General features: G+C 40.6%; 1 protein-coding gene across 1 annotated transcript in view; it reads left to right on the top strand.

The window, feature by feature from the left end:
• The window catches only part of map3k5 (mitogen-activated protein kinase kinase kinase 5), a 186,942-nt gene that overhangs the window by 97,398 nt on the left and 76,940 nt on the right, over positions 1-12,604 (top strand). The window contains exons 10-14 of the mRNA XM_072554378.1: positions 5,400-5,553; positions 8,251-8,358; positions 8,490-8,539; positions 10,980-11,075; positions 12,299-12,380. Coding sequence (XP_072410479.1) covers positions 5,400-5,553; positions 8,251-8,358; positions 8,490-8,539; positions 10,980-11,075; positions 12,299-12,380 — 490 coding nt within the window. The remainder of the gene's footprint in view (positions 1-5,399; positions 5,554-8,250; positions 8,359-8,489; positions 8,540-10,979; positions 11,076-12,298; positions 12,381-12,604) is intronic.

Raw genomic sequence — 12,604 nt, 5'->3', positions numbered from 1 at the left:
GATCTTATGGTGTGAGAGCATTTTGGTGATAGTGACCACAACTGCCTCACATTCTACATAGCTATGGAGAAGGAGAGGATTAGGCAAAATGGGAGGATATTTAATTGGGGAAGAGGAAACTATGATGCGATTAGACATGAGTTAGGGAGCATGGATTGGGAGCAATTGTTCCATGGTAAAGGCACTATAGACATGTGGAGACTGTTTAAGGAACAGTTGTTGCAAGTCATGAGACAGGCAAGAAGGGGTAAGATAAAGGAACCTTGGATGACGAGAGCGGTGGAGCTTCTCGTCAAAAGGAAGAAGGTAGCTTACATAAGGTGGAGGAAGCTAGGGTCAAGCTCAGCTCTAAAGGATTACAGGCAGGCGAGGAAGGAGCTTCAAATGGTCTGAACAGAGCCAGGAGGGGGCACGAGAAAGGCTTGGCAGAACGGATTAGGGAGAACACAAAGGCATTTTACACTTATGTGAGGAATAAGAGATTGGTCAAAGAAAGAGTAGGGCCGATCAGGGATAGCATAGGGAATTTGTGTGTGGAGTCTGAGGATGTAGGGGAAGCCCTAAATGAGTGTTTTTGCTTCAGTCTTTACGAAAGAAACGAACTTTGTAGTGAATGAAACCTTTGAAGAGCAGGTGTGCATGCTGGAATGGATAGAGATAGAGGAAGCTGATGTGCTGAAAATTTTGTCAGACATTAAGATTGACAAGTTGCCAGGCCCGGACCAGATTTGTCCTCGGCTGCTTCGCCACTTGCGAAGATCTTTGCATCCTTACTCTCCACTGGAGTCGTACCGGAGGACTGGAGAGAGGCAAATGTAATTCCTCTCTTCAAGAAAGGAAATAGGGAAATCCCTGGCAATTACAGACCAGTAAGTCTCACATCTGTCGTCTGCAAGGTATTAGAAAGGATTCTGAGGGATAGGATTTATAACCATCTGGAAGAGCATGGCTTGGTTAAATGTAGTCAACACTGCTTTGTGAGGGGCAGGTCATGCCTCACAAACCTTAGCAGGTTCTTTGAGAATGTGACTAGAAATGTTGATAAGGGTCGAGCTGTGGATGTGGTGTATATGGGCTTCAGCAAGGCATTTGATAAGGTTCCCCATGGTAGGCTCATTCAGAAGGTCAGGAGGATACAGAGGAACTTAGCTGTCTGGATACAGAATTGGCTGGCCAACAGAAGACAGCGAGTGGTAGTAGAAGGAAAATATTCTGCCTGGAAGTCAGTGGTGAGTGGTGTTCCACAGGGCGCTCTCCTTGAGCCTCTACTGTTTGTAATTTTTATTAATGACTTGGATGAGGGGATTGAAGGATGGGTCAGCAAGTTTGCAGACGACACAAAGGTTGGAGGTGCCGTTGACAGTATAGAGGACTGTTGTAGGCTGCAGCGGGACATTAACAGGATGCAGAGATGGGCTGAGGGGTGGCAGAAGGAGTTCAACCTGGATAAATGCGAGGTGATGCATTTTGGAAGGTCGAATTTGAAAGCTGAGTACAGGATTAAGAATAGGATTCTTGGCAGTGTGGAGGAACAGTATCAACTTGGTGTGCAGGTATATAGATCCCTTAAAATTGCCACTCAAGTGGACAGGGTTGTTAAGAAAGCATTTGGTGTTTTGACTTTCATTATCAGGGGGATTGAATTTAAGAGTCATGAGAGCTTGTTGCAGCTCTATAAAACTTTGGTTACACCGCACTTGGAATACTGTGCCCAGTTCTGGTCACCCTATTATAGGAAAGATGTGGATGCTTTGGAGAGGATTCAGAGGAGGTTTACCAGGATGCTGCCTGGACTGGAGGGCTTATCTTATGAAGAGAGGTTGACTGAGCTTGGTCTTTATTCATTGGTGGAAAGTAGGAGGAGAGGGGACCTAATTGAGGTGTACAAGATAATGAGAGGCACAGATAGAGTCGATAGCCAGAGACTATTTCCCAGGCAGAAATGGCTAACACGAGGGATCATAGTTTTAAGCTGGTTGGAGGAAAGTATAGAGGGGATATCAGAGGTGGGTTCTTTACACAGAGAATTGTGAGAACATGGAATGCCTTGCCAGCAGCAGTTGTGGAAGCAATGTCATTGTGGACATTTAAGAGACTACTGGACATGCATATGGTCACAGAAATGTGAGGGTGCATACATGAGGATCAATGGTCGGCACAACATCGTGGGCTGAAGGGCCTGTTCTGTGCTGTACTGTTCTATGTTCTAACAAGTCCCTATTGAGAAGTCGGCTACTCATAATTGATTGGCTACCAAACCACCCAGATGTGGAAGGATTTTGGTGGGTTGCTGGTTAGTGCTAAGACCCCTTTTAATTTTCACTTCTCATTTTGCTAAACTCCAGAACACGCAAACACTGTTTGTACAACATCTGCTAACTTTGTGTTTCAGCTGGTAGGGTTCCTAAATCCCTGGGAACATTAAAATGCAATTGCCTCTCACAATTTAAAAAGTATTCTACATTTCCTACAAAAGCGACTAACCTCAGATTTTCCCATATTATGCTCCACCTGTCATCTGTGTCCACACTTCTAACCTCGCTGTCACTTATTTTGCTCAAAGTGTGATGCTGGAACAGCACAGCAGGTCAGGCAGCATCCGAGGAGCAGGAGAATCGACATTTTGAGCATAAACCCTTAATCAGGAATGAGGCTTGTGGGCCTGGGGGCGCTGAGAGATATGACCTGGGGTGTGCAGTGAGAGAGGGACTCACTAATATTCTTGTAGAGAGAGAAGGAGAACTACTTCTAGGTAGGCGTCCTTGGAAAAGGCATCACAGTAAGGTTAAGATCAACTAGGAGAAAGTGAGATCTGCAGATGCTTGAAATCAGAGTCTAGATTAGAGTGGTGCTGGAAAAGCACAGCAGGTCAGGCAGCAGGAGAATCAACATGTTGACATAAGCCATTCATCAGGAATGGCTTATGCCCAAAACATTGACTCTCCTGCTCCTCAAATGCTGCCTGACCTGCTGTGCTTTTCTAGCACCACACTTTTCTATTCTGACTCTCCAGCATCTGTAATCATCACTTATGCTCTGTGTCGCTTCACAGCTTTACTGTCTTACCAATATTATACATTAAATACATTACATTCTGTTCCCTCATCCATGTCACTTACTTAGATTTGTAAATAGCTGAGAATCCCAGTAGCAGTCTGACAGTCAGAAAATGACTTATTTATTCCTACTCTCTGTATTCAGTCTTTCAACCAGTTCTCTGTCCATAGCACTAGATTAAGAAATAGTGAGATATTATTTGGGAACAGAGTAAGAGGACAATCATAAAGTCTCAATTAGGGTTACTGTAAGTATACAAATGTGTTGATTTTGTTTAAAACAAGTTGGTGAGCTGCAGGTCACTATAGAAATTTGACATGGTGATAAAGGAAGATATTGCCTCAAAGAAGGTCAGGATTGAATAGTAAATATTCCTCCCTCCAAGGTGTAAAACAACAGAGGGGAATAATGAGAGGAGGAAGGTGGCGGTACTGAATTAAGAGATCACTACCGTGGCTTAAAAATGATCATATCCCAGTGGGTTCAAGGACAGTTTTCTTGGCTAGACCTGAAAAGCAAAAGGGTACCATTAAATGTCTGTGTATTCCATAAGCTATCAACTCGTGGCTGTACTTTGATAAGTCACCAGAACCATACAGGCAGCATTTGAGGATATTGAGGACAGCAAGGGTGAAAATTACAGAGCAATGGCTCTAATCTTTGAGTCTTAATTTGATATAGTGGTAGTGCCAGAGGACTGAGGAATTATAATTGTGGCACACTTGTTCAACACAGGGTGTCAGGATACGGGCCAAGCATTTTAATCTTTATAGTGGAAGAGATTTTAGAAACCACAATCCAGAACAAAATTAACAGGCATTGAACAAAAGTTTAATTAAGGGAAGTCAGTTGCTAAGGGCAAATAATGTTAGTGACGTGCTTGAGTTTTTGATGAATTAACAGAGGATTGAGGAAGGTGATGTGGTACAAATGAACTTCTAAATGATTTTTTATAAAGTATGTGACATGTTAACAGAGTTAAAACTAATCATCCTCCTCTGCTGTCTTCTCCTATCAAGCCCATACAGCTAAGTCCTTATTAGCAGGGGCTAGATTCTGCCTGCCCTGGGTTAACCATGCTTAATCTTCCTTGACACCTTAATAGCTACCCATTTTCTCTCTGTCTGAATTTGCATAAGTCTCATTTGTAAACTTTCTGTCCATCAAACTCTACACCTGACATACCACAGTGACTCCAGCTGCTGGTTTGGCTTCTTCAGATAAGGGCACGTCTTCCATGTGGAAGTATCTTGAGGTTCCCACATAGAAACAGACTGTCATGTTGAAGGTCTGAGCTGCCTCTTGATTAGACAATTAATGTACGTCTTTAGTACTTAAAGACTTTCTAGCTGCTCACCAATCATCTGCTTTATTTTGTAGGGAAGTTAACCACTCCGAAGACCTTTGGTTTTAATTTTCTGAAAACTATTTGTACGATGAGTTTAGTATTGGAGTCCCTCAAATGAAGTTTTGTGTCTAAGTCTGGCAACGTACTTTTTAAGAAGGATGTCAAGGCAACAGAGTAGGGGTTTCCCTGATTGAGCTTCAGTTACATGGATCATTTCAAAAAGCTGAGATTGGTCTCCATTAAGGGGAAACATTCATAGTCCTGCACTGTAAACTGTATGGTGTTCTCCATTAATGCTGCCAAGCATTTCTAACATTTTCTGTTATTTTGTTTTGGATTTTCAGCATCTGTAATAGTTTCGGGAGAAATCTTTTTTGTGCACTGATTGAGATCTGAAGTGCACTGCCTGAAATTGTGGTGGAGGCAAATTCAGATATGATTTTCAATAGGGAATTGGATAAGCCCATGAAGAGGTGAAATTTTGCAGGGCTGTGGGGAACGATTGGAAATTGAGACTAGCTACTCTTGCAGAGAGCCAGCATGGACACAATGAGTCTGATAGCCTCTTTCTGTCCTGTGACCATTTATTGACTCCTGCTTTACCTAATCAGAGAAGCAAAATTCTCTGATTCTCTACTTCTTGCTAGCTGACTGTCACCATTTAGATTTGCTCTCTTCCTTGAGAGTTTCTCTTGTCTTCCAGAAAAGATTGATGAACAAGCTGATTACTTTTACCTTATCCTGAGAGCATCCATGATGGAAAAGTCATGGTCAATTTTATATTTTAACGTCAACCATTGAAGGGAACCTGCAGCTATGTTTTATTAATTAAACAAACAAAGGATTGAAAGTGTCTGATGGAAGAAGATTCGGTCAGTTATTGGCAATATAACCCTACACCGTAAGCCAGTTTGGTGGTGAGCCTGCCAGTGGGATGAAACTTTTTTTTAATGTTCCTGACTAATTTTTCTTTTGATGCTGTCTGTGTTTGTAGGTATCTGAAGTCTGTTGTACAAACCATTCACATATACCAACGTTTCAAGAAACAGACTCCAGAGCAGCCCCCTGAATGTCAGGAGCTCATGGACTTTTGGATGGATTTCATTGTGGAAGCCACCAATGAAGCTGTGACGCTGGTTCGGTTTCCTGTATGTCGTCTTATTGAATGTTTTATCTGTATTTCTACAGCCTCGTTCTCCCACATATAATTACTCAAGCACCTATGTGAGAACAAACACAGATGCATGCACACAAGCACAATGTAAAGGTGCAGTCCTCAAAAACTGAAACTCATTGAACTCTGTATAATTATTGATATCAACCGATGGTGAACTCTAGCATTGACTGCACCAGAACGTGTTGGATCAGGAGGAAATCAACTAACTATAAAGGGTCTGGTGGCAAAAATAAACAGATCATTTGGGTGGCACGGTAGCTCAGTGGTTAGCACAGCTGCCTCACAGCACCAGGGACCCAGGTTGGATTCCAGCCTGGGGTTCACGTCTGTGTGGAGTTTTCACATTCTTCCTGTGTCTGCATGGGTTTCCTCCAGGTGCACCGGTTTCCTTTCATAATCCAAAGATGTGCAGATTAGGTGAATTGGCCATGCTAAATTGTCCATAGTGACCAGGGATGTGTAGGTAGGTGCATTAGTCGGGGGTAAACGTAGAGGGGTAGGGGAATGGACCTGGGTGGGTTACTCTTCAGAGGGTCATTGTGGACTTGTTGGGCTGAAGGGCCTATTTCCACACTGTAGGAGTTCTATTTGACATCTTTTGAGGAGCAAAAGTGCAATGCAAGTCTGGCGTTCCAGATGGGACCACTTATACTGTCTGATTAGCTAGTACAATTTGAATTCATAATAAACACAACTACTTTGTTTTATCATTCATTTTAAGAATAGATGAGTCCTGGTAACAATATTAAACCTTTGTACACAAAGATTGTCACAACTCTCTTCCATAGATAATGGAAATATCTAGTCTTGCAAACACCTACACATATAATTACTCACGCCCACTGCAGTTACTATACCAAATTAGCGTGGACCAGTGTTTTCTGTTTGGGAATGTTTTTATTTCTAAATAAGAGAATTCAGCAAAATCACTGGGGGGGAATAAACTACATAGAGACAGAATATTTGCACCCTTACACTGTGTAGTGTACAAATACACAGTTATGAGCAGGAAAATATGCGAGTGTTTATGACAAATAGTATATCATGTCTCTGTCCGTTTGCCCTCAAAGGTCAATGAAACTAACCTTCACTTGAAGCAACTGGGCAGTAATCTGGCAGAGCCAATCACCTGCCCAATTTTAGAATCTGCCAGATTCACAGCCGGTGAAAATCAGTGGTTTGGCCTCAGCTGGAGAATTGTGTCTAGTTCTGAACACCCCGCTTTGAAAAAGATGTGAAGGGATTAGAGAGAGTTCAGTCAAAAATTCATGAGATCACAGAAGTTTTACAGTGCAGGAGGAGGCCATTCAGCCCTCTAGGCCTAAACTGGCTCTTTAAATGAGCCTCATTGGCAAAAGGAAATCTCCGGCTTTTCCCCCAAACCTGTACCCTTGAATTTTTATCCAAAGAATCATCCAGTGCTCTCTTCTAGGCCTGGATTACCTCCACCACATTTCCAGGCAGTGTATTCCACATCCTGACTACTTGGTGAAAATGTGTTTTCTCAAGTCATCTTCACATTTTAGGCAAATCTCTTTAAATATATGCCCTCTCATTCTTGATCTTTTTATTAGCAGGAACATTGAGTCATAGCGATGTACAACACGGAAACAGACCCTTCTGTCCAACTTGTCCATGCCGACCAGATATCCCAACCCAATCTAGTCCCACCTGCCAGCACCCGTTCCATATCCCTCAAGCTCTTCCTATTCAGTTTTCCCTATCTACTCTATCCAGCCCACTCATGATTTTGAATACATCATTTCTTCAAGACGAAAAGTCTTAGCTTTTTCAACCTGTCCTCATAGCTCAAATTCTTCATCCCTGAAACCCTTCTTGTAAATTGCTTTTGCATACTCTCCAATGTATTCACATCCTTCCTACCATGTGTTCCCCAGAGAGGCGGAACTTCAGATATGTAGAAAGATTGAATAAATTGGTAGTGTTTTCCTTAATATAGAGGAGGAAATTTGGTGGAGGTTTCAAAATCACAAGGAGTCTGGACAGAATCGATATGGAAAGGTAGTTTCCATTGGTGAAAGAATTGAGAACCAGAGTAAGGTCATTTGCAATGGAAACATAAAGATGAAAACCTTACAAACAGTGAGTGGTTAGGATCTGACATGAAGGGAGTGAATCATTATCTGAAAAAGAAATACAATTGTGGGGGGCACTGGCAAAAGGTAGGGGAATGGCAGTAAGTGAAATGCTCCTTCAGCGAACCAGTACCATGAAGGGCTGAAGGGCCTCCTGTGTTATAACCGTGCTGAAGTTCAGTGGCAGGAAGTCCACTCTTCCACACACAGCTGAAAGCTAAAAGTTTGCTTCAATGATTCAGTTAATTACTGGGGTACAGCAATGTGCATTGGACGACTTCAGGTTAACAAGTTGCACCACATTGTATGATAAAATCTATTGTGCACTGAGAAAATTAGCACATTCGTCATTTATTAAATACATGTAATCTTAATGTGCGTTCTTATGTGAATAGTATTCACGTTAATAATTACACATAATAGATATCAAGCTGGTAATGTTGACATTTTGTGGGTATGTTAAGGTGGTGAGCCAGCACCACGTATTGTCACAAATCTACTGATAAAGGAGACTTTATTGTATGCAAACTCTGGGATCATGAATTTGTCATTTTTTGTACTTTTATTACCAGGTTTTAATCTTGGAGCCAACCAAGGTTTTCCAGCCTGCCTACTTATCCATAAACAATGATGCAGAAGAGAAGACAGTATCTATTTGGCACGTATCACCACATGACAAGGTAATTTATAGAACATATAACAAAAATAATTCATGGATTAATTTCTCAGTATTCATGATTCTTTAGCTGAAATATGCATTTTTTTTTGTTTCTTTACTTCTTCTATGGGCCCAATTGGCTGTGTACTACAGAATGGCATTTACGAATGGAACTTCAACGCTGCAACTATTAGGGGTGTGAGGTCAGTAACTGGCTTGCCTTGGCTCTTTAATATATTTTATAGCTACAGCACAAAAGCAGAGTACAGCCAGTATATCAGCACTTTTTGTTAAGAAGAAATGGTCATATTTCTTTCAGCGTTCAGAACTGTTGATATGGATATGTAGTTACTGATTTAGGTTGTAATAGTTTAAGCAGACAACAATTTTAGGTACTTGATCAGCGGTGATTTTGATTGAATTTTTTTAGGTAAGGATCTTTGTGAAAAGAAAAATTATACAAATTAAGTATGTGTCTTGACAGAATTATTCCCTAATTTTATTCAGGTAGAAACATTTTTCTGGAAAATATAGATGAGTTAGCTTGACATTTTATTTAAGAATAAAAGTTGTTCTTAATTTTTAAGGGAATAGTTAAAGATCCTTGACAATCAGAATTGTGATGGTCAAGAATATTGTAGGTTTTTGAGAGACTAATCTGTTACAGTTTACTGATTTGATTTTCCTTCCTGAGTTTGAGAATACTTCTGGTATACTGTTAAATGAAAACCGAAAGAACTGCGGATACTGAAAATCAAAAGCAAAAGCAGAAATTGTTGGAAAGGCTTATCAGATCTGGCAGCATCTGGGAAGAGAAATCAGAGTTAACTTTTCAGGTTCTGAGGAAGTGTCACTGAACCCGAAATGATAACTCTGATTTCTCTCCACAGATGCTCCAGACATGCTGAGTTTTTCCAGCAGTTTCTGTTTTTGTTTCTAGTATACTCTTCTTTGGTTTTGAAAAGTGTATTTGACAATTTCTCTTATGGTAGACTAATATCAAAGGGGTACAATTGGAACATAGCCAATATTTGATAATTGTTACTTGTTTTGGCGATATTACTTAAGCTCAATTGGCTGGAAGGCTGATTTGTGATTGTGAAGGCAAGTTACACCAGCAGCTTGGGTTCAATTCCTGTTCCAATTCAGGTCCTGCCTTCACAACTCCATCCTTCGCCTGAGACATGGGGACCCTCTAGTTAAACCACCACCCATCATCTTTCTCAAATGAAAGAGCATCCCCATGTTCCTCTGGGACTTTATCAGTTTTCCTATTCTTGATTTGCAATCTTTCTAAATAACAAGAGGATTGCAGAAGTGGATAATTTTGAAAAATAAAACTGATACAAATTTCATAACTAACATGAAAACAGATAAATTGCTAGCAAAACAATAGAAGTCATGTACAGAGGAACCTCGATTATCCAAATATCGATTATCTGAATTTCAGATTATCCAAAGATCTCAAAGTCCTGATAGAAACATTACATCAAAGAGGTGTTTCAACACTGATTTTGTCTTTTGTTTACAATGACTAAAAATGAACTCTGCTTACTGAAATGCTGCTGAGAATAGTCCTGGACATTGATGGGAGCTCAGGCATTGTCTCCAAATGACTGACCACCCTCTATATCTCTCCCCACACTTTCCCTGGAGTTCAACATGGGCGTACCCTAAACCCTCATTCCCCAGATAATCTCTCCAACATTATTCTGTTTGGGGCAAAGGTGGGACCTGTCAAAAAATTGCAGTTAAAAGGGGTGTGTATGTGTGTTTTTTTTTAGGCACCCCCCAAAGGTTGCAGCAGTCTTCCTGTTGGTGTCCATTTCAGCTGCCTCGAAGAGAGGGTGGGGTAGGTGTCAGACGGGGGTGGGGGGTCAGACGGGGGCGGGGTTGGGGTCAGATGGGCAGGGGCTCAGCGAAGTGTGCTGCTGCCTAGCCCCCTGAACGGGGAACAGACTTAGCAAGTGTTCGCTGTGTCAATCCCATTGAACTGATGGCGGGGTGGGCAGGCAGGGGCTTCAGTAATGCTGCAGGTCCCTTACACACAAGTGTTCTCTGCTCCGAAACAAACCCTGAGACAGAGAGAGGGAGCAAGGCAGGCAGAGCGAGGAAATAGGAAACTCCTCAGAAAACTCTGAGCACCAGAGGAGAGGCATAGAGTCAATTAACCGAATAATCAATTGTCCGAACAAATTAGTGCCTGCCCATCTCGTTCTGATAATCGAGGTTCCTTTGATAACCATTAGATTTGATGTTACCTTGTCCCAGACAAAGATTAGGAGCCAGTAAATTTTGCTAAATTGAATTAATTGAACCTCCGGATTTGCTACAGTTACACCCACCTTATTCAATAGCATGTGGGCTGAGTGAAGAAACTGGAAAGGAGTAGTACCAAACAACATTTTTGTAATGACTGAGTTGACAGGGAGTGGGTGATGAGAACTGTGTGAATTCCTGAAGAGGAGTTAAGGTGCAAGTGAGAGTGTAGTTTAACCAGCTTCATTTACTTATGGTCTGTGATCCAAAATGTTTACTTATGTATTGAAGATTTTATGTCAAACGATAAACTAAACTGTGATCTGCTGGAAAAGTGTGGGTATAGGGTTGTTATCCTGAAAAATTGTCTTCTTGATGTTGCAGTGTTTCAAAATGTGATGAGCGTTGTTGCTTCCTGTATGTTCTGCATAATTCAGATGATTTTCAGATATATTTTTGCACAGAGCTACACTGCAAGAGGTAAGTATATTTTAACAATCTCAGCTTCATGCAGGCTGCAAATTCCTATCTGCAAGGCATGATGTATAATTTATTGTGAAAAAATGCTATTTATAATCAAGTAATTAGTTGAGGGTGTGTACCTGACTCATCTGATTTTCCCACCCACTTAGTGTAAATAAGCTGTCGTGAGCTCTAGCAGCTTGTTATGTGGGAATTTGCTAAGGTGTAAGCTCGGTAGTCAATAATGGTATTGTTGATAGGTACAGTGCACTATACCATTAGAATTCTAATTTTCACAGAGTTAGTGCTTTCATTGGCTCAGTACTTTTGTGACTTTCTCTTCGATGATTAAATGAAGCATTTTAGAGTGCCTTAATTTAATTTGGACTGTAGTGCCATTGCTCAGAATGTAAAAACAGAAGCGGTTTTGTCAATATAATGTTTTAAAGCTTCCATTTTAATGACATTCTCAGCTTGATCTGAGGTTGTGTTTAAGAACCTTTAGAGGAAAACCAGATTAATTTTATTTTGGTTACTTGGCAAAAATTGCAGTGAAATCCGTCTGAGAAAGTATATGAAAAAACCACAGAGTGCTTTGCAATGCAATCTAAAATCCGAAGACAAATGGAATCAAAATATTTAAAATTTTCATGAAATCAAAAAAAAAATTTGGATTACCTTCATTTGTATGCCATTTTTCACAACACTGGCAAAGTTTCTGCAGCAGTAAAAGATATGACGTTTTCTTTTTGCACTGTTTAATTGGGGCAGAACTGTGCAATGATTTATATGCCTTAATGAAATTGTCACTTCTTCATTTAAAGTTGGCTGAAAAAGTCAAGAGAAAAATGTGAACTAACATTCCAGATATAATACTGTTAAATATGACCATAATCGAGCATGCAAATTTAGGTCAGTCTAAGTATAGTGCTGGACATTTCCATACCTAGAAGTTTTTTAATTATGGGAAATTTACTTTGCTCCAATAATATGTTTATCTTCTTTGAATTTAATTTGTTTTTTGTGGGTACATTAGGTTTCCAATGTAATGGGGTATGAAATAAAATGCAGCGAATAGAAGTTGCAGTTTGGTGGTGAAGATTACTAACCAGAATTTCTTATAACGGAAAAATACAATGGGCATAATTGAAAGGACAGACCAATTCATAAAAGCACAGAGGTATGAGTAACAGGACTTGTCAATAAAAATGAGCATCTGTGTTCTCAATGTTTGTTTTCAGATTCTGTGAAATGGTGAACTCTATAACCGACGAGGTAGGAAAGGGTGCCGAGGAAGGTGACTCGGAAGGAGATGCTTTGGAGGTAAGACAATCTTTTCTACAAAAAAACCCCAGAAAATTCCAGAAACACAAGTAACAACATCTCTGGAGTAATAAACAAATGAAGTGTTTCAGGTCCATGAACCTGAACATGTTATTACTTTGTATTGAACTGCAGCTTATTGATTTTCATTGTATAATTGAGCTGAAAATGGGCCATTCTACACACTATGCCTAACCTGCTCCTTAAGGTACTGGCCTGATATT

Source organism: Chiloscyllium punctatum, chromosome 3 (assembly GCF_047496795.1).
Source record: "Chiloscyllium punctatum isolate Juve2018m chromosome 3, sChiPun1.3, whole genome shotgun sequence".
NCBI classification, from domain to species: domain Eukaryota; kingdom Metazoa; phylum Chordata; class Chondrichthyes; order Orectolobiformes; family Hemiscylliidae; genus Chiloscyllium; species Chiloscyllium punctatum.
Note: the sequence above shows the minus strand (reverse complement) of the source record. Positions and strands in the feature narration are given on the sequence as shown.